General features: G+C 39.3%; 1 protein-coding gene across 1 annotated transcript in view; it reads right to left on the bottom strand.

The window, feature by feature from the left end:
- The window catches only part of plxna4 (plexin A4), a gene marked incomplete at both ends in the record, with an annotated part of 214,851 nt that overhangs the window by 85,505 nt on the left and 105,346 nt on the right, over positions 1 to 24,000 (bottom strand). Inside the window, 2 exon segments of the mRNA XM_079263371.1 lie at positions 2,400 to 2,500; positions 14,851 to 14,979. Coding sequence (XP_079119497.1) covers positions 2,400 to 2,500; positions 14,851 to 14,979 — 230 coding nt within the window.

Here is a 24,000-nt window from a genome sequence, read left to right as displayed (position 1 = left end):
AAAACGCTCTTACCTCCAGCACAAAGTTAAGCATGGGTGAAAAAAATGAGAGATTTTTCATGTGCTTTTTATTGTTGTTGTTATTAAAGATGCATTGTACTATTTTAGTTTTTTGTCTAAACTTCAGTATTTGCATGAAAAGACTTTCGTGAGATAGCTCTGAAAACAAAACCCATGTCTATAATGCACAGTATGTTATTTGTTATCATCAAGAGGTGAAAGAAGAGAATATTAAAAAAGAATATATTATACAAGAAGCATGCTATTTATTTGCAAGTCTACAACCTGCATGATCTGGCATCAGAGCAGATTCCATGCTCTGCCCTATTAAATGTTTTTGGTCCAATAAGATGTAATCAAATGGATGAAGAAAACAAGAAACTTGCCTGTGACTGCGCAACCTAATTGAGTTTAATAAGTAAACATTTTTATATCAGAGAAGTAATGGATTACTGTTTTGTTATTTCAGCTCATTTAAACAAGGATAAAAAACAGACTGAACACCACAGTGTGTAAAGGATTTGCTAATTTTTTTTAAGAGGCAAAAAACCTGAACTTTTACATGAATTTAACAAAAGAAAGATCGAGAGCAGAATGTTGATCATGGAAACCAAAAATGAACTGGTTCCCAAAACAAGCCGTGATGATGAGCTGGTGAACAGAAGTGTGCAGGGGCAGGAATTCTGTCTGTGCTGTGATGGAGGGGGTGCTCAGGGGGGGTTTCAGTTACACTAAGACCCTGTTAAGAATTCACAAGGCTTGAAAGCAGCAAGAAGGATGGATTGTTACAAAAGTAAAGCTGTGGTTGATCAGTCTCACTGGGCTGTGCATTTTAATGCATTCTTGTGTCCACGGGCCAGAAAGTCACCCCACTGCCAGGAAGAACGAAAACTGATGTGCAGCTACACACACACACACACACACACACACACACACACACACACACACACACACACACACACACACACACACACACACACACATCATGCACAGGCTCACTTGAACACATCAAAGCTGGGATCTCTTCTCCTGCCCGTATGATGGTCAAACATCACGACACCTAAGATCAACTAAGGTTGCATTTGGCTATTTCTTCTTGGTTTCTCTGCCCTATTCTTGGGTTAAGAGGATCACTTACTCCCAAGGAAAAAGCTTTTGTGTGGGAGTACAACTGCAATTGAGTGTATGTGTGTTAAGACAGAGGGGAACCAGTTCTATCAAGCTAAGTGTGACAGGCCAATCTTTGACCACCCATTTGCCATGACTGTGACGATGATACGAATGATAATAGGTTTATACACACGCAGATGCTTTTAGTAAACACACATGCTTTATATTTATATGCAGTAAAACACATTTAAAATCGGTTGTAATCTGGAGCTGCAGCAGTTAATTTGGTGTTTATAACAATATTCGTACTTCAAATTTCTTTACACTAGAATAAAGCTTTTTCTTTCTTAGAATTTACCTCTACCTTTACTCTACTAGTCGCCTTCCCCAACTCTTACCCATTTCTCTTTTTCCTCACTCTGTCCATCTTTTTTCTTATTGGGGTTTCAGCATGTTCCTCTCACATCGCTTTTCTGCCCCCATCATCTCCTCCCATGGCCAGCGGGGATATAGGTGCTAAATGTACCAAGTCTCCCTCACACACAGAGACATGTACAAACACACACACACTGACCCAGAGCTAGCACCAACATAAGAAACCAATTTTCAATTTACAGTAAAGTGGGAAATCTCACTACCCCCTAACACTATTTCCCTCTCCAATCTTGAAGGACAAGGTTTGATGCAGCTATGGTGTTTGTGGTTTTGCAAACCTGTGTGTGTGTGTGCGTGTGCGTGTACGTGTGTGTGTGTGTGTGTTTCAAGGAGAAAATGACCAATACAAAAACTGCAACAGTTAATGGGGCCATGTGAGTCCATTCTGGTCAATAAGCTCATCTTGGCAATCTTATTCAACAGTTTCTTTACAATAGCAGTAGAACTCCCTTTCCTTGTGTCAACTCCTGAAGGTTGTAGTGCTGCCTGTTGGAAATTTGGCAGTGGCCACCAGTGTCTGCGCTCTCACTGGGATTTTTTTTTCAGGGCGACACAATGCCAGTGGTTTTGTTTGGTAATGGATCTAAGGGGGAGGCTGGCACAAGGCCGAACCCCAGGAAAGCAATCTGAGACTTGGCCTGGGTTGACTAGAGGTGTGCCTGAATACTTAAAGGCTGCAAGGGATGGAGTACTGGGCATGTCTCCAAGCGTCATTGAGGTGGGGGAGGCTAACAACCCAAACACAACATCCTTTTAGATGACTGCATGCTATGATCACTTGGTAAATAAATGGAAAAATCAAAGAAAATCCAGAATTTTATACATCCAGACTGAACATAGTTATAAAAACTTACATGTTATGCAGGACACACCAACCACAGTGGGGGTCTCCTGATCCAAGACATTCTCTGCAGGTTGTATACTGACCACAGGCCTCCACTGGTACCCTCGACAGCTGCAAAGAGATATTCAACATGATTAAAACACAGATTCAAAATATGAAAGCTACATTGTTTAGTGAAGTCTTGGCGGAAAGTCAGTTCAGTTAGACATATAACAAAACTTGATTCATGAATTTGTCTTAATTAAACAGTCATTTATTAAATCTTCCTCAAAAGTGTGCAAAGTACGTAAGCCAGGATTCAGCGCTCCAAAAAAATCATTAAATGAAGAGATATTAAATGGTAAGTTTTACTCAAACCACATCATATTCTGTGTTGCAGCATTTTTTAACAGTCTTCAGTGTTTGAATCTTTAACTGTTTGATTAATAATTTAGATGATTACATCATTGCAGATGTCAAGCAACGTTACCTTCTCTTTTTTTGTAGACTTGTGTAAGAGCCTAAAAAAACTTTCAGCAAAATGAGACAATCTGGTTTCAAGCAGCATTCAGGAGCATTTTCTGTAAAAACAAACCAACCAAACTATATGCAAATTATTTTATATCATGGCTGATTTTTATGATAATATTTTTGTTTGACAGTTTTCATCTTTCTCCAATCCAGCTTTCCCAAGAGGAGGGTTGGGGGTGCTCTTGGCCACTTGGGAGCAGCAGTCCATCTATGATGATATATAGCATTGCCAATTCAACGTGGCATTGACTGGCATTGATTGGCGTGGGCCTCGAGTGACCGAGCGTACGGGGCAAAAGAGAGGTGCATCTCAACTGTCCCTCTACTCTTGTCACCATGGTAACAGTAGGGCACAAAAATAAGTGCTGCTGGCACTTTTGATTAATGAGCCGTCATTGGTGGATGACCGCTGTCACTCACGCTGTTCCCTGACAGCCAGGATAGAGAGGCGACATCATCACTGTGGGGCTGATAGGATAAGAGAGTATGAAAGGTACGTGTATGTGTGTCTGTTTTCATGTTGGGCTTTAGTAAATTTAGCTTTCTGATGAAAATGAACTCCAATGACTTTCTCAACTTGTCTTTATGCCTTTACAGTTCAAAGTGCATAAAATCTTCGAGGACTCTACAGCTGTTAGAAGGTCCAGTACCAGCAAATTATATGTGAATCATGATGCACAATCTACAATTAGTTCTGTGGATCTTAGGATTTAGCATACTTTTGATATAAATATAAATATGTGTGTGAGCGTAAGGTATGTCTTTGCAGGATGATATACTGACTAAGTTTCTTATTTGAGCGTATAAAAAAACCATAACTAAAGCCATGCGGTGCAGGACATGACAGAATTTAACAAGAGATCACATATGCCACTGCCTGCTGGTATCTGTGAAGCCCAGCCTGGCAGTAACAGCAGTTCTCTCTGTTGGACTGGAGCAGCACATCCCTGCCTGATAGGGTCTCTGTCAAACACACAAGTCACATTTGCATGCACTCACCATGGAAGTTAAATTTCAACACATGAGCACATGCATGCACATAAAACAGAGCTATACATATCTTATTGAAGTCCGACACACCTGCAGCGTGCAGGTACATTAAAAACTCACCTCTACATGATCCTATTCAACTTGTGGGATTCATGTGTTTTATGTGTTGTTCTGTGAGTACTATAAATAGGATACTCAACAACATACACACGCTACAGATTCACACACAGCTGAATGAATGCAGAGGGGCATATCTGCTTGTCAAAGTCAAGAGGAATCGCGCATGCTATTACAGATTAGAGACAATGCAGGTGCATCTGTGTGTTAAGCTTTTCTGTGTGCTTTGGAAAAAAAAATAGCCAGTGTGTTTTGCCCTCCCTACTGTGTTGAGGCATATTTGCATTAGGTAGATAAAGGGAATGAGTTTGAGATTGAATCAGGGAGATAGTGGAGCAACGGTGTGTGCACATGATCAAACTCAACACTGATCCACATTGCATGATGCATCTTGCAAGATAAATTTCTCCGCTTTCTGTCACTCTTCCTCAGGCCTCTACCTTCTCCCAACATCCACCACTGCCTCACCCCACTACCAGCAAAACAACCTCTTCGTCACTGAAGAAAAAGGCCATTGTGGCAGCCTATGTGGGGATTTCAGCTGTAGAAGCCTTATCATGAGAGTGTATGGAAGTACAAATTCCCTATTTCTATGCTTGTGTGCGTATGTCATCTATGGAGTCATGTCACCGCATCGAGTGGTTTGTCACCTTGTGATCTGCCATAAAAGCTAAGCACCCAGACAGAACTGAACCAAACAATGCTGCTATATCTGTACACTTTATAATTTAACACTTCATCAGTAGCAGATATCCTGAGAGATGCACACCACCCACAAAAACACACAGAGAATTAGACTATAGGATGGAAGTCATCTCATGATGCCTATCGAAGCCTTAGATGGCTGCATCTGGGGAGATGGTTTGGTCAACAGATAAAACCCACGCAAGCAAAGACAGACACACATCACATTCAGAGCCTGGCAGAAGCGATGGGTGCCAATAGGAGTCCTCTGTTCCAGAGCACAGATCTTGATATGATTCATTCTCCCTCTGTTTCTGTCTGTCTGTCTCTGTCACTCAGACGCTCTGAGGTGTGTAAGATCATACATTCATCATCTCTCCAGAGCCTTGGTCCTGTACTCAGCACACACACACACACTTTAGCAGGCAACACTTTGTCACCTCTTTTATCACAAAATTGAGGGATTTGGTGGCTAAACGACCCAATGCACCTCTTGTCCCTCTCATCTCGGTATCAAATTCATTTCATGCTATCTTCTTCGTGGGCTTTGCCAGCAAGGAGACCATTACGGCTCACAGTCTCTTCACTATGTCTGCGCTATCATATCAGCAGGGATAAATACAAAGGATGGGGTGCATGGCATTTATAATTCCCTCCTGTTTCAGGTTGAGTAAATGACAGCCATTACACCCAGCACTTTCCCTCCTCTCACAATAGGTAGAGATGGAGGCTGCTGAATATAATCATGCTTTTAAAAGAGGCAGAGATCACAGAGGTACTTGATGCCTTAATGTGTAGGGAGAAAGATGAAGACATACTCGATCAAATTATATGTATGTACATCTATATATACATATATATATATATATATATATATATATATATATATATATATATATATATATATATATATGTACACGACTCACAAAAAGTTAGGGATATTTGGCTTTCAGGTGAAATTTATGGAAAATGCAATATGTTCATGCTACAGTGATGTAATATCATAAAAGTAAGACATTTAAGTAGAAGGATGCACTACTGATTTCCTCATCAATGAAAAAATTCATTCAACACAAAAGGTAACAACAATGGTAGTTACACCACAACAAAAAATTTGAACGTCTCAATATCTCGTCATGTGCCCTTGAGCATCAATTACAGCTTGACAACGACGTCTCATGCTGTTCACAAGGCAACTTATTGCCTGCTGAGGCATGGCATCCCACTCTTCTTGAAGGGCAGCCCTCAGGTCATTGAGGTTCTGGGGTGCAGGGTCTCGAGCCTCTACACGACGGCTCAGCTGATCCCACAGGTTTTCAATGGGATTCAGGTCTGGAGAGAGTGCAGGCCATTCCATTTGAGGTACACCAGTCTCCAACAGCCGTTCCCTGATGATGCGGCCTCGATGAGCAGGAGCATTGTCGTCCATGAAGATGAAATTAGGCCTGTGCTGTTCATGTAGGGGCACAATCACTGGATTAATGATGTTATTCAGGTAGTATGGGCTTGTCACTGTACCATTCACAAAGTGTAGGGCAGTTCTGTACCAAGTGGACACCCCTGCCCACACTGTAACACCGCCACCACCAAAAGCTCGCCTGGTGACAACAGTGGCTGATGCATAGCGCTCTCCCTGACGTCTCCAACATCGTTGCCGGCCATCATTTCTGCTCAGTGTGAATCGACTTTCATCAGAGAACAGCACTGAGGCCCACTGGTTCCTCGTCCAACGTAAATGCTCCCTGGCCCATGCAAGACGATGATGCCTGTGCCTGGTGGTGTGGTCAGGTACCCGTGCAGGTCGTCTAGCACGCAGACCACGCTGATGGAAACGGTTTCGAATGGTCTGACGTGACACTTGGGTGCCTCTCACCTCTCTTAAACGTGCCTGGAGTTGAGTGGCATTTATCATCCGGTTTCTCAGGGCAGTGTTCACAATGTAGCGGTCATCAGCACGGGATGTGGCCAAAGGACGTCCACTTCTAGGCCTTTCTGTGACTCTTCCAGTCTCTCCATATCTCTGTTGCAACCTGCTGATGACACTCTGTGACACTCCAAGCTCAGTGGCCACTTCTGTCTGAGAACGTCCTGTTTGAAGCGTCGCAATGGCAAGGGACTGTTGTTCCATTGTTAGGTGTCGTCTTGGTCTCATGATGTCAAAATGTGAACAGCATGATGAGGACAACTGTTTAAACACCAGCTCTAATTGAACCAGGACATTTATTGGTCAATTCAAGGATCACACACCTGCCGTGATTTTTGCTGTTAAGCTCCTTGTTAGAGAACAGCAACTTGTGCAAAATTTATTGAAACATTTAACAGTTGGACATGTGCATTTAAAAGCTTAGAGAAGATCACATTAAGTTCACCTGTACAGGTTTGAATGCATTTCACCCAATAGCTGAATATCCCTAACTTTTTGTGAATAGTGTGTATATATATATATATATATATATATATATATATATATATATATATGTATGTACATCTATATATCACATCCATTTAAGTATATTTGGATTGATGAGAAGATAAAAAAAAAAGGAGAAAATGTATTGTTCTTAAAATGCTCATCTAAATACCTTTATCAGAATATATGAAAAAAACTGACTTTGTTTCCTTTCCTTTATCCTTTTTCCCTCCATCTTTCTCTCCTTACATAATGCCAGAGGCTTTCAAGCCGACCTATGCCGGGAAAATGATCACTTATTAAATCTGCACACTTTCATTATCAACTAAATCCTCTGCCTCATCGCTATTCCTCTCTTCATCCTCTTCTTTTCCTGCCCCCTTCCACTTGTAATTAAACAGAGATTCCACCTGTAGCCAAAGCACTCCAAATGCACACAGAGAAATAACAGTGATAGTCCAATCCTGATTTACAGCCTGTGGGGCACACAGAGCTCCTCTTATCTTTTCTCTTCTAACCACAGGCTAACTTCTGCTTTTCACCCCTCTTCTAGTGTGAGTTTGTTCATTAATTCAGTACAATGTTGGCAGCCAATCCTGACCATTGGCCAAGAAACAGAAATTAGTAAGAAGGGGGAAAAATCTGTAAATTTTGAACATTAAAAAAGGACAATGAAAGTCAAATGTGCTGTTCATATTATGTTGATAGGAAACAGTTACGACTAATCAGCCACTATCATTAGCAAATCACCAATATTTCCAATCACGATGTCCCTGTTTCTTCATTGCTTTATTTCATTGTTTAAATACTGCAGAGATAACCAAGTCCCTCCAGCTGAGGCACTGTCTTTTCATCTATTACAAACGGCAAAACAGCAACCTGTTTCTTTTCGGCTTCACCGCTCAAATTCAAGTCTCTTACTAAAAGATCATTAAATCACTGTCATTTATTCTTTTATGTAACGACATTTATTGAATGCCTTGCTCCTTCTTTCTGGCCCCGTGTACCTCCTCCCTGCGCTCCACCTGAATGGAGGATAGATTGACGTGGGAGTCAAATGAACCGAGGGACACATCAACCAGTCAATGCCTCGTCACAGCTGACGCATCGCTCAATCAGTCAACCACCAACCCATGGTGTTATATCATAAACTGAGTTAACAGAGCGGGCCAGTTGCTACCAGAACAGTATTGTTTTCATTTGACATTTCAGAGGTTAAATGACGGAGCCATCCATTGCACTGTCAGGGTTGTCAGTGAAAGACAAATGACTTGGAAATAATCAATCATTTTCACTTATCCTTCCATTCCAAAGGGGAAAAGATCTGCATACACAAATACTAAACAGCATTTCAACAAGCTTGAGGTAGTTCACAGATTGGAGTTTGAACTAATCTCCGCTTTATCTTCTCCATCTGATTAGAAAATAAGCAACAAAAACCTGAAGCATGTGAATATAAGCATCAATCAAATAGCAAAACTTGCCTTAGCATCATGCTAATTTTAGCCTATTACAATGTCAGTCTTCAGTGTAAGAGCCATGCTGAGCACATAACTGTGAAGCTCTCCCGTTGGCACAGAGGAAGTGTGGACACACAGTGTCTAACTCTGAACAGCCTGCATCATCTTGCCCTGGGGTATGGCTCGGGTTAAAATAAGGCATATCACACACAGAGTGCACAACTTGTACTTGTAGCCAAAAATATGGGGAGCGTTAAGCCACATGAATGACCATTTTAATAAAATGTCTATTATTGGGAATATTGGGATAACAGGAAAGATAAGTAGATAAACTGAAAAAAAAAAATAGATGAACACTGAGGCAGGCGGTGTATGGAAGGTGGGTGAGAAAGGTAAAGCTTCAAAAAGAACATTGGATATGCCAGGAGTTCACACCAAGCTCGTTTCGCACCTTTCTGTTGACATTTTTCAGAAGCATATCAGGAGGAAATGCCTGTTAGAAATCAGGTCTGTTCACTTGCCTTGTTAGGCCACAAGCAGCCTGCAGCTAATCTGCTCCACAACATAATATGCACATCTGAACACCTTCATAACTCACAGCCCCACACTGACGGGGTGAGGAAGCCAAACTGAAGGGTGCGGTGAAAACATTTCCACCGCTGAAATTAAAGGATGCTGGTATTAAACGTCTTGAATGAGATATGACAACACAACACTTCTACAAATTGGCTTGTCGGATTTCCCTTGGGGGGAACTTCCCTTGACTTTGAACGATCTCCCCCCACTGTAGTACACATTTTCAATAATTCACACCTACAGATCTACATTTGCCACACTGAATATAAATAATTTAATACAATGAATGTGTCAGATCCAGCACTTTCCTACAAGTTTATGTGCTGAATCTACAGTCTTGGTATATGGTGAAAAAATACCGAGGCAATAAAGCCATGCTAGAACACGCCAGATAAAATCTAACCATTGACTCACTGAACAGGCCTGATGTTCATGGACTTGCTGGGTTGCTGCAGGGCAATGGCATGGCTCTGTGAACACTAAAGGATGGGTTGGATGACTAAGACACAACAAACGGCTTGAATAGCTCCCAAAAGCCCTCACACTCATGTCAAGCCTCAGCACAGCCAGATGCTGAAGAATGTGCTCAACAATGAAAATTGTATTCTTTGAAATGACTTTTGCTTGATTGAGTCCAAACAGAAGCCAAATTTGTTCCATAGGTCATAAAATGTCACTCAGACGCTTGTGTAAAATGTGTTGCATTGTGGATTTTCTCCGGTAATTAAAATTTTTAGCAATACATGAAAGAAAAAAGTTCATTCATTCATTTAAAGACTGTGAGGTCAATGATATTGAGCACAAAAAGTAAGAAAATCTTTGTATGAGTCCATTTCTTTTTAGTGATGATGCTTCTTGGCAATAAGTTTTATATTGTTGGACTGAGTGATTTTTTGGTTTTATTTGTTGGATTGGATCATTGAAGTCTGAGGAAACAAGACATATTTAACAATTGAACTATTTCTTCATTTAAACAAACATGGGCCTCAGTAGCAAGAAGAAGCATTCACAGCCACAACAGCCTGCACTTTATCATTATGCAGGTCTCTAGCTTGGTCACATACTCCCGTGGAATAACATCCTTTCTTTTAAACCAGCATTTGTTACAAGTCAGCCAGGAAGGTTGTGCACTATTATCAAATAGTGCCGTGTAACAACTCTTCATCTCTCTCATGACTTTATCACAGTAAAAACATTTCTTTCTTGTGTGTTTTAGACATGTTTTAAACACAGTTTACATGTGAGAAACTGGAAAGTATATAGAAGTCCCTGAAATGGGAGACAAATCCTTGGTGACATCACGTTTTCTATTCATAACTAAAATAATCATTAAAAAAGTTGTATTAAATCTGGTGCATATCATTGGCAGTTTAATAACACAGTCATACTCTTATTTTTTTTTTTTTATTATTTGATTAATGAAATCTAAATCTGCATATTTAAATATTCATGTTTTCCAGAAAGTGATGAATATATTTATAACATATACTAAAATGTTTGTGTATAATTTTTTTTTCTCACTTTTAATGCTTTTTAAAGATTGTGATATGATCCCCAACATCTGCCTTATTCCTTTCACTCATTTGGAGCTGACACATGAACCAGTATTCTCAGATCAGTGACATGGTATCGGACCACTGCACCAGATCAAACAGTCAGACTGGCATGCACTTGTTTCACAAACTGCAACCCAAACATCCATAATCACAGCCTATTCACATAACTGTCCTCTTTATGTCTGAACATCTATTTAACCCACTAATAGGATGACTTGTGGGTCTGACTGTATGTGTGTAAGTGAAAGAAGATGGAGAGAAATCTCATTAGAAGACAACCAATCACTGGATAAACGAGAAGGCAGGAATGACGGATCACTCTGTTGAGGAATAGAGGGGGAAAAAGAACAGGGAATGGCGTTTGGTAAAAATAAAAATGTGTAGTCAAAGACGGTCAGAAATGAAATGGAGAGAAAGGAGATGAAAAAAGGAACAAGAATCCACAAATTCTTTTAGAGGCAATAGGAGCAAAACTTAAAAAATAAACTAAACAAAGATGGCAGGATGGAGGAAAGAAGCAAGGTAGCAATAATTAAAATGAAAAGAACAAACATAGCAGACTATATTTTTCCAGTCAACAATACAAGAGTATATATGTGCTAATGTTTGATTTATCTCTTTTAAACAGTGCACGATCTGACAGTGTATGACTGATATGATGCAGGATCCCTGAAGTGCTACATTGTTTCTCTACATTGTTTCTCCACATTGTAATTTATTGACAGCTGAGCTGTAAAACATTAGAGTTTAACCCTTTAGAGGGTAACCCCTGGAATAAAAATAAAAAATCTGAGGTCTTTCAAAAATGTAAGCATAAAAAATGGTTTTGTTTATTTATTCTTTATTACCATGACATAAGTATTGCAGCACCAAAGGTATGCACAAGACAGCAGAAGACAAATATCCGAGTTTTACCTTAAAGTTATGAAAAAGGTCTCAGAAACTGATATCTGTATACCTCTGATACAACCCTATGTATCATAAAAATTACAATACATAGGGTTATACAGGGTTAGATTCATATTTTACCTTGTGATGCAGGGGAGCACTTGACTTGCTAACTAGATCTGAAAGTAAAGCTGTTTAACCCCAGAACACTCAGGTTGGGGGATTTTTTTTGGCTACTTTCTTAAAATCTTAGGTCTTTGATCTGATTTACATAAAGACTTCAAACATATAGTGTAAAATAGTCGATTTACTATTATGCATTTGTAAAAGCACTAAAATATCTGCAAAGTTGCTGTTACAGCATAATCACCTCCAGTTCCTCTTTCTGTGTTCCTCCTTTTTTCTTATTTTTATTGTCCATGGAGACCATCTTCTCTCAGACCAGTCAGGACCCAGCACAGCTAAGCTGAAGCGGACTATTTCATGGCGAGAGCAGCATGTGAAGAGCCTTATCGACCAATTGTGTTCTCAGTCTCCTCATGTGAACACCATTGATTCCCTCTTTCTGGACCCAGTCTGTATTCCCTCCTTGTTCCAATCACACTCTGTCTGTGAGTGTCTGGGTCCCAGGCCCCAGAAACAGCAGGTAGCTCCTTTCTATCGACCAACTCAAGCTACTTTAATAGGATTCACCGCTGCTGGGAATTGCGAATGTTCATGTGTATGCTGGATGTTATTCTTAATTAGAGCAATGATCTACCAAGTGGTTCTCCACTCAATAATACTGCTTGCTAGGATGACCACCATGTACCCTCTTGAACTCTGCAATCATTGTAAGGTTAACAAAAAAATCCAAACCAAAAGGACATTTATCCCTAAACACTGATCACGTCTTTACAAAACTCAGCAGAGTGAATGCAGACCTTGATAAGGAATATATTTAGCTGAAAAATTACTATTCCAAGAATTTCAGTCATAGTTGAGAGTTGAAGAGATGCTGCAGATTATATATATGTGATGTGTTTTATTATATGTGTGGTTGGAATATTTGTTCAAACAAAGAAAAAAAACAGAAGATTTTATCCATTCTCATCTTGTTCTTTAAACCCCTTGGCACTGATTAAAGCTGTGGTGGTGAACTGGCTTTGAGTGTTTTTTTTTCTGTGTGTGTTTCCTGTGTTCATTAAGTGTTTTCAGTAATTGTGTATATGGTAATTCCCAATTGTTTCTCCTAAATGGTTACTGGAGGTCAGTACTGTAACTGGGCTAATAGACTAATTACTCCAAAAGCCTCAAACACTCTCACACACAAGTTCACTTGGTTTTATTGGAATATATGTAATATAATTGCCATGCAAATTAAAAAATGCTAAATTTGTAACAAGATGTTGGGCAATAACAGTGAGACAAAAGAGTCTATCATAAGTAGGGTAGAAAAGCAGATTAAGTATTCCTAACAATTCATTTGTCATTCCATAAGATCTTTTATCAGCTCAATTATATGCACTAGATTCCCAAAGTAGGCAAATACTCAATCTTTTAATACTAGTTAACAAACTAGAGCAGTAATTGGATGCCTAAACAGCATCCAAAATGACCTTATTCTGCTCATTGTGTTTCACTTTCTGCCTGCAAACAGACACCAGGAGAGAGCTGCATTGGGAAGGACACCTTCAACTCGTTGGCTGTTTGATGTTCAGAGTTTTATCCCAGACACTTTAAACATGCACATGAACACATCAAATGCACTAACTTTATAAAAAGTGTCACTTCCCTGGTGCCATTAAGATCTGGCTTTTTATAGTCTGGAAAGTGCGGACAATGAAAAATGCTAATAAGAGTAATTATGCCAACAAAATGGCAGTGACCCTTTGTGATTACAGGAGGCGTGAGATGAAGAGGAGGAGGACAGGAAATGATATGCATATTAAAGACATAAAATACGATAAAGGTGTTTCTTGGGATATTTTTTAAAGCTTGTGTGCATTTATTTAAGTGTGTCTAAATGAGGCTATGCACAAAGAAATAATATTTAGCTCTTCCTCCAGAGCACAGGTGTAAAACTCCAGTCCTTAAGGACCAGTACCCTGCAGGTTTTTGTTGTCTCCATGCTCCAACACACCTGACTAAATTAAATGAATGTGTTAACAAGAAGCTGTTGGATCCATTTGATTTGAATCAGGTGTGTTGGTGCAGGAAACAACAAAAACCTGCAGGAAACCGGACCTTGACGACTGGAGTTTGACACTAGAGAGACTTTTCAACTTAGCTCATTTTTTCCAGTAAATACACAAGAGTTTAAAAGATCTGATCCATCACAAAAAGCTAATTAAAGGCTTGAGTTACTTTATTTGAGCATTCATTTTTATGTTTATGGGTCAATAATATATTGACAGTACATTGTGTAAATGGCTAAAATGAAGTTTTAACTACAGAGCTTTATTTGCAACAGGACGTTTTTACAACACTATGCAGTATGTAACATGTAACACACGTAGTATTTTTCATCTTTTAAATTAGTTACTATTTTTGTGATCAACTTTCTGGAGAAAATTCCCTTTTTACTGAGAATTGTTTGATATTTGTGCTTCAAAAATAGCTGAACTGACATCACAATCGCACAATAAATCTCTCCGAGAATCTAAAACACTCACTTTATCTGGCTTAGTCTGATAAGGCAAACCATGTTTGGCTCAACATATAATTTCATCATTCACAGACATAAATGACTAGCCTTTATATAAATAGATATATTTTGCTGCTCGTGACTGTGTGTCTCTGTGATGAATATAAAGAATAAAGTGAATACCGAACACAATCAGCATGCATTCATGTGACTTTCTGCTGTGCTGCTTTGGAGATGTTTTGCCTCTGATGGAGGTGTTCACATGCGTCCATTACGCAGAGTGCTGCTATTTTGCTCCACATTCCATGTCATTGAAGGCACTAAGAGAGATAGTGTGAGAGTGAGAATATGCTTGTGCACATATGTACACACTAACATACACACAGAATTGCACCAAGTCCACCTTCTTCTGTCCCTGTAATTTGAAACATTCATTCACTCCAAGTCTACTTCACAGTCTGTAAAAGACAGTCACAACATCCAGTGGTCTGTCTTGTGGTTTTCCCTCCTATAGGAAGTATGTAATGAAAATCTACAAAACCCTGAGTGTCATTCTACCCTGTGATGTAGAGGATGATGAATGCTCAGGTGTTAACGCATTGAGTCAGCAGAGAAGACTTTAAATGTGTGTTTGTGTGTCTGACCTGGGTCTCGGACATGACATAGAGGTAGTGGTGGTCAGAGGAGAAGGCCATGTCTCTCAGGATGGCTCCATTCTTCACAGCCTGTACAGTCTCATACTGAGGAGCAGGTGACGAGCCGTCTACTCGGATCTAGAAAAACAAAGCAGAGAAATAAAAATGGTTTCCATTTCTAATCACTTCTTGCTCGCATTGCTTCTGGCATGCAGATCAGTTTATTCATGAACAGTACACAATGTTCACTTACTTCTTTAATTAGCACAGACAAGTAAAAATGCAGCTATAACTATTTTTAAAAAAAAAAACTTTCATCACAAACAAAGAAGTTTTCAGATGACTGGTGTCTAAATAAAGAAGTCACAAAGTCGGCAATAAAAAAAAAAAAAACCCCTGCAACATTTTTCTTTTATCAATTTGTTTTACTGTGCGTGGGAAAAACATAAATTTATCATCAAACCACATTAAAGAACTTAATATATATATATATATATATATATATATATATATATATATATATATATATATATATATATATATATAGTACAGTACAACACAACTGGCTAAGTGAAAAGGAAAAAAGTGAGACTACGTATGGTCGCCTTTGAAAATGGAGTAGGTGACATTTAGCAGAACAATGTGCAGAAATAGAAACTGTGGAATCATTAAAAAAATACTTTTGGGATGTTACTATGGGCAACGCTTGTCCAGAACATTCTGTTCTAGGACGAGCTCATGCATCACAGCTTTTAAGTGCTGCACCTGAGAAGCACATCTTTCTTGGTCATGATTTAAGCCATTTAAAAGTGATTATGGTAATAAGGCATCTGGGCAAGGGGGTGTGGTCTGTGGGTCCCTGAGTGAGTTTACTCAGCAGAAAGCGCATGGAATTGGCCCCAAGCTGACTTGGTGATGTGATGGTTTATGCTGTGCCAGAACATCTGCTTACATGGCCTCTCTCGCTCTCTCCTACACTCACACACACACACACACTCCTGACTAAATCTGGTCCTCTGGCTCCAATTTCCCACAAACACGTATTTCTGACACATTCCTACCCTGGCAACTCCGAAAACCCAGTAGATTACACGTTCACATGCAGGTCTTTGTGGACTTGTGGATGGGTGTGAAGCAAGTCTTGTTAAAGTTGTGATGACTCCTGGTAGTTCTTTGTGCGCTTCAGCACTTAAGTGTTTACAGGTAACAGGGACAAACAGGAGATAATTGGACATGGAGCAGATGGTGAAGCAGACAGGTGAGTCACTTCATGATTAATTATAATAAGCTTATGACAACATATTCTCTGTTGTCTCCATCAGGATTTTCATTGGGGGAAAAAACCCAAAACACTGCAGCTCTGAAAGCCAAAATGTGTTTAAGGTTACAAACTGGGAAAACAGTGCTGAGAGCAGAACAGCTGGGTATTTTTTTTTTAGGAAGTGGATGAAAATAACTAGAGTACAATATTTTTAATTTTAGTCTTTCAAGAGGATTAATTAAAAATTACTGATTTATGAAATTAGAATTATTACAATATGGAAAAATGAGATATTTTATGCACCATAGGCTACAGTGTCATCAGTCAAGACATTATATTAGCATTTTCTAAGAGGTTTCTGAATGTTTTTGCATTTGGAAACAGGAGATGCATGACATTCATAATAAAACACAATGTCTGTAAATTCCACCTTTGCTAAATCCTGCAGCAGAACAAAAAACAAAAGAAGCTGCTGCTCCACAGGCATGCAGTGGAACTTTTGTCTTTGCTGACAATCAACTGTAGTATAGCAAACAGAGACACCCATGTGCACAATGCACAGTTTAGATACTGCCCTATCCTGCTGTTCATTCTGATATCCAGTTTCACAAAATGACATTTTTCTGAACAGGCACAGTCTTTCACCCTGATTTCACCCTGGTCCCCCTTCTTGTTTGCTTCTCAGTCATTCTTCCTCTCTTGCTCTGCCTCCTGCTTGGCTTGTATTGTGACCTTGATCTCAAAGAACCTTGAGTTCTCTATTATCAAAGCCCGACACACTTCCACAGGGAGCTATTGTATGATCTGGGGTCAGTTGCAAAGAAAAGAACAGAAGGCAAATGGGAACGAGAAAGAAGAGAAGGAGGTTGGAAGAAAGAAACTTTAACACAAGCCCGAGCCACATTCAAGCAGGTGGGGTTATCTAATCTGCCCTGTTGAGAGAGTTCATTTTAGGTGCTGTGTATACTGCATATGTGTGCATCACACTGCATTTATATATGACTATTCATGGAAAAATGTATCATCTTACCCCCAATGCATATGATAAAGTGTTGTCAATTGCTTTGTAGAGTTTAAGGGCAGGTCGTCTTCACAGCAGTTGCTGAATATGGAGTTTTATTGGGTTGGGACAGAGCCATGGTCACCAGGGAGAAGAGAGGCTTCCAAGGGAAGCTCCTGTATATTATCCCTCGATCTGACCACCAACAAAACAAATGAGCCACCAGGGAGCATACACCATGTCCACAAGCATGCATTGCTGACTGGTTAAAGTCACACTGGGACTGGAGGCGAACACCCAAAGGAGAAAGACTGATTTAAATATAAAAGCGCTTGGACTTGCTAACAAAAAATGGCTAAATATTCAATATTTAGTTAAAATTTTACTTTTAAAAATGACTTCACCCCCCCTCCCGACATTGCTAGCTCGCTTAGTAGTGAAAGCTGTGTTTACGTGTCCTTACATGAGACCTAAAATCAACTTCAAAACAATTAAATCAAGAAATAAACAAACTTGTAAGACAAGAACAAAAAACAAAAACCCTAACCAGCATTTATCGGACACAAGAATTTCATCATTTTGATTAAAGACAAAAATGAAATCTTACAGTTTGTTACTACCTATCCTAGACTCATCATCAGAAAGTGCCATTATTAATATAACTTTAAGTAATTTCCCCATCAGCATAAAATCATTTAGGCAGCTGCACTGGTGCTAGCCAATATTATCTGATTCCTTTTCAACAGTAATAAAGTGGATTAGCTGCTCTATGCTAAATGGATTACAATGCTAATCTCTGCTATCACATTAGCACTACACAATAGACATTCACTGGCAGACAGACTTCATTTTGCCTCTGAGCAGTGGGTAGGTGAGACATGCGCTGGGCTCACACTGAAATTATCATGTATTTGCACATATAGACACATTGGCATGTCACCATCTATCTCCCTTGCACACATGCATACAGTCCCTCTCTCTTACACACACACACACACACACACACACACACACTATTCTGCATATACTAATGCAGAATAGTTATTGGCATGGGGAATGTTGACTCACATCACAAAGTCCTGAGGATAATGTGTGCATAAATATTTCCTTCATTAAAAATTTTTATGCATTGAAGTAAATGCAATAGATTCACAGTACATCATAGTTTTTACTGGACAATGCCCTCCACAAAGTTCAGCCATGAACTGCATCCACCTAGTGGTAAAAACGGGTTACTCCAAGTACTGCTTGGAATTGATGGAGTCTGCGGTAAAATAAACATAGAAGCATCTTTTCTAAGATTTTATGATACCAACACTGACTTTCAGTGTAAATAACAGCCCAGAGTTAAGTTGTTTTTTTTTTAGCTTTTTTTTAAAATCTATTCAGTTTTAGGGATGAGGAATTGTTAATGGTTTTCCTAAAAACAATCATTAAGATTAAATGATGCTGGATGTCAGTGTTGATCCTACAGAAACAATCAATTTCAAGCCTACATTCTCTGTGTATAGTCCCTTAAATCTGTCAATGAAAAATATTGTTCCCCAGAGACAGTCTTTCTCTCCATGAGGCTAACAGCTAGCAGAAGGTGTGATACAGACAGGAAAGCCATACTGGTGTGAAAACCACAGGACTATCCTCACTCACTTTGCTCATGTTGGCTCTGTCTACTACAAACATGCATGCAATGTATATCACATCCTCTGACTCCACATGTAATCTGAATGTTAATATTCTATACACTGCTGGCCACTTTATTAGGTACACCTGCCGAGTTATTTGTTAGCACAAACAGCTAATCAGACAATCACACGGCAGACACTCAATAGTGCACATGGTCAGGAGAAGTTGGGATGTGCTCATCTGAGTATTTCAGTAACTACTGATCTACTAGGATAACCCACACAAAAAAGCGCTTTGATATCTTTAGATTTACAGAAAATAGTCTGAAAAAGAAAAATATCCAGTGAGGGGCATTTGTCTGATAAAAACACCTTGTCAATGCTAGAAGAGAATAGGCTGACTGGCCAGTAACTCAAAACACCACTGTTACAACCAAGGTATGCAAAATATTAACATCTGTACACAAATGGTAAATGGACTTGTACTTCTATAGCGCTTTTCTAGTCATGCAGACCACTCAAAGCGCTTTACACTACTTGTCACATTCACACACACACACTCATTCAACACACTCATACCCCGATAGGCACATCGGGGGGCAGTTTGGGGTTCAGTGTCTTGCCCTAGGACACTTCGGCATTTTAGTCAGCGGAAGCCTGGAATCAATCCCCCAACTTACCAGTTGAAGGACGACTGCTCTTCCTCCTGAGCTACAGCCGCCCCAAGATTCTACAAAACACATTGAATCTTGAAGCAGATAGACTATAAGAGCAGAAGACCACACCATGTACCACCCCGGACAGCTCGCCAGTCCATCGCAGCTGAGTTGATATTAATATTGAATATTAACAAACAAGCACTACTCCCCACCATAGGGGTCGATGGAGGCAGGGACCCTGAACCAACTGATGACAGGGTTAAAAGAGAGTAGAAAACACTTATGTCGACAGCACCTACATCAAAATCCTAATAATCCACTGACTGGGAGGAAACCAGTACACCTGTAGATACTGAAACATGTTATACAGTAACTGAGGATAAGAAACTTTGCTGCTCTGACTGAAGACGATGAAAGACATTGTGAAACTATGTCCTTGCCTGCCATGGCATGGATTTTCAGGGAGCAAAAAGAGGCTTGTCACACAGAGTTTCAGTCTGTTAAGCATGGCACACATACTAACACACCATAGCTGGAACACACACCATGACCAAAATGTGGGTAGGGGAAGCCAGAATAAGCTGCTGACTAAAGTATCACCATGGCGTGACATGGGCCATGAAACCACAGTGAGGTGAGTGGGCTGGAGCAGAATGTCATCCAAAGCCATGAAGCATGCTGGGAAACGTAACTTTCCACAATATTTGAGCGAAAAATTTCACTAATTTCCCACAACAAGGTTGTGAACAGATTCAGTTTATGTGCCAACATGCAGCTGCAGCTAAAAACATTCAGAAAACCTTTTCCTGTTGGATAGTCAGGTGATTAAAAAAGGGCTTCTGATGCTGGCTATTATCCATCAGCTTTACTGGTCAGTTCAGAACTTTAATTACTTATAATCGAGCTTTTACCAGTAACACCTAATGTGCAATCTCCTGAATGCATGTGAGAGCCAGCCATTTTAATTACATATATTCAAAGTGGCACCATATGTGTCATGTAATTACAGTGGGAAATATAAATCACACATGAAAAGAAAAAAAAATCTATTAATAGGAAGGAAAAGGATTTTAATGTGAACTTGTTGCTAATGCAAGACATTTAGAGACCAGCAACTCCAATCATTATGATAAAATGATGAAATGTCAAGAGATGATTAGATAACTTTAGCAAACTGGTAAAGTATTTTGAAGATAATATTTTCAAAAGCAAAACAAAATTAGCCCACAGCATTCACATGAAGGTTGTCACTGCAAAGCATCAGGTCTTACATCATTTAAAATTTCACTTTGGACGGGAACAAAAGCCTCATGCCAAAAGGTTCTGTAGAATGATCTGGTTCAGACGACTCAAGTTTCCACCCTCTTTGAAAAGCCAAAGCAGTGTGTTAGAAATTCAATCAAGCAAATCAAGACATGCATAATAACCTGAGACAGAGACACAACAAGACATGCAGCGACAACAGAGGAACATTTGCTGTAAGAAAGACAAACAGAAACCAAACATGTTGTAACTAAAGAAAGACAATTAGTCTCTTCTTGTACTATATTCATACAGACGGAGATACAGAGGTGGCGTTCTGTCTGCCCAAATTTGTCCAGATCACTACCACATATGGCAGACAGAGAATAGAAAAGGCCTAAGAAACAGACTGGCTTCATCTCTCAGTGTCAATCAATGCCAGAGCAAACTCTTCACTTCCACAATCAATGCCTGAATATCCATCTGTAGGCAAGATAGACTGGTGCAAGACTAGAGTAGGAGGATGATCTGACATTAATCTGAGGGTATTAACAAGGATGTGGCATAGAGCGGATGCCAGGCTGGCCGTGCAGCATTGCTGGAGTAACCCTTCACATTTGATCCTGCAATTCATTGCCAACAGTTTAATCAAACACAGACATGCATTTTTATTCTGGGAGAAAGTAGACTGGCCGGGCAAAAAACACTAATCTACACATTTTCTAAAACCCAGCATTATAAGAGACACAGGAATAAATAATTTCATGGTTTGTCTCCACCTACAATGTCTTTGAGATATTATTTCACATTAAATTATGAGCTTAAATGGAGGCACCTTACAGTTACTGCAAAAGGCACAACACTGAGTCACTGCTTTCCTTTATGGAAGTAAAATATTCATTCAGCTCATTAAAGACACTTTTAAGATCCCCCTTCTTTCCTTCCTTCTTTCCTTTGACTCAGTTCCTCTCTATAGGAGGGATGAGTGGGCAAAAAAAAAAAAAAAAGAGACCCACAGAGTGGAACTGAACTCATTCTATGCTTTAATTCACTATTCTCTGTTTTATGTTTGCAATTAGGCATATCAGCCACACTGCAGGATTTTAATTAACGTCTTTCCCCTGATGCGTGCACTATGAGGGAAGGTGCTTTGTTGGTGCAAATCAAGGAAATGTCATTGTTAGCGGGAAGCAACTATTGAGATATGCATTGTCAGTGTTGAAGCGATGCTCAAAATATGACCTCCACAACTGGCTCCCTGCTGAGTTTAGTTTTATTGAGTGTTTTCGTTTGACGAGGTAGTTTGGGGATACTAAGACAGTTCACTGCTTTGGGAAAAGTTGCATAAAGGACTGTACTATAAATTATAATTCCACAAAATTCATTGCAGGTTAATTAGGTCTTCAGAAGAAACTGCTATCACTGAACTCATAATTCATTAATGCACTAATTCCAATTGGACAATTTGGAGAAAGTAATTTCATGAACTCTCTAAAGTGGACAGCTAAATGCAAACATATATGAAGTCTTACATTTCTGTTGGTACCAGTATAGTGAATATTTTTAAAGTACCTCACGTCTGGGACCTGACACTCCAGCAGACAGAGCTGCAGGAGGACCCCTGGCTCACTGACTGACCGCTGTGGCATTAAAGGTGTGGTACCCGTTAGCCTGCAGGTCCAAGCAACCTACTAATCAAATCTTATCCCCCTGCTGAGAGATAAGCAGAGAAAGCATGAAGAAGGGAGAAGAGAAGGACAAGAATGTTATTGTGAGGAATGATGGTGTTGAGCGTGAAAGGGGACAAGTGTCTGGAGGCTTCCGAGCTCATTTCTCCCTCTGCTCCCCTCTTCTCCTTCAATCTCCCCTATGGCTATGTAGGGTGAGTGACAGGTCTCCCTGCTATCATTGCCTTCACTGCTGAGCTGCCTCAGAGCATTGTGACCAAGCAGGGGGCTTGCAGCACAGCTTTTGTTACTCATTTCCCTCCTCAAATAGTGCCTTTGCGCTTTTTCCCTTTCTCACTTTCTCCATCTGTCTCTCTCTGTCTCCATCTTTAAGTCATGAGGTTGTTTAAAATAGCTGCAGGCTCATGACCACTTCAATGTGGAGAACATTCGTGACCTCTTGACTGGATTAAAAACCCACTCAGTTTGTCTTATTTACCTTTTTTCTCTTCTGTTCACAAATTTACCTTCCTCTTGTTATCTTAGCTGCAGCTCTCTTCCGTTGCAGCTGGAACAATGTTTGGTCAGATGTATCAGTAATTAACCGTTTGTTTCTGTGAAGCTCATTGGTATATAATAATACAACATAATTTTAAGAAAATGTGGGAAAAGGCTCAGCAGTGTCAACATGGACATCAAGGATCCACAAAATACTTTGTTTTTGTGCAGTTGTCAAAAACAATTTTCTCTATCGACTGTCTTTTTTCTTCATTTATTTTCTTTCTACCTTATTTTAGTCTACTGATTTTTTGGCATTGTCCTTTCCAATATGCATTATTACATTTTTTGCCTGTGTTGCTACCTCATTAGAGCCACAGAACAGTGTTAGAAGCAACAGGCAGAGATTTCCCAACAGACACCAGTAACTGGAGACAAATACATGCTTTAGCTGAGGAAAAACACACATGCATTACTCTAACCAATTATTTTCTCTGCTATTGTCCTTTGTTACCACACTGTGCTACTGCTTTTTTAACTGCCACTGCAGCTACTGGCTAAGCCTTAAGGACCCCACAGAAGCTTCAGCATAATTTGAGGATATTACCACCTTAGTCTCTATTAGTGGTGCAAACCTAGTGACAGTGTTACATAGCAGAGTGCACCTCATTTTATTTTGTGACCGGAGACCACTGTGTGATTGCTAAAAAGCCTCAGGAGCTAAAAAATTCTTAAAGTCCACATGCTCCAGTGCACAAAAGGCACCAAATCAGTCCATGAAATCAAGCTTTGGTTATATACATACATACATATATATATATATACATATACATACATACATATATATATATATATACATATACATACATACATATATATATATATATATACATATACATACATACATATATATATATATACATATACATACATACATATATATATATATATATATACATATACATACATACATATATATATACATACATATACATACATACATACATATATATATACATACACATACATACATATATATATATATATATACATATACATATACATACATACATATATATATATATACATATACATATACATACATACATACATATATATATATATACATATACATACATACATACATATATATATATATATACATACATACATACATATATATATATATATATATATATATATATATATA

This window comes from Telmatherina bonti, assembly GCF_933228915.1.
Source record: "Telmatherina bonti genome assembly, chromosome: 23".
Lineage (NCBI taxonomy): Eukaryota > Metazoa > Chordata > Actinopteri > Atheriniformes > Telmatherinidae > Telmatherina > Telmatherina bonti.
Note: the sequence above shows the minus strand (reverse complement) of the source record. Positions and strands in the feature narration are given on the sequence as shown.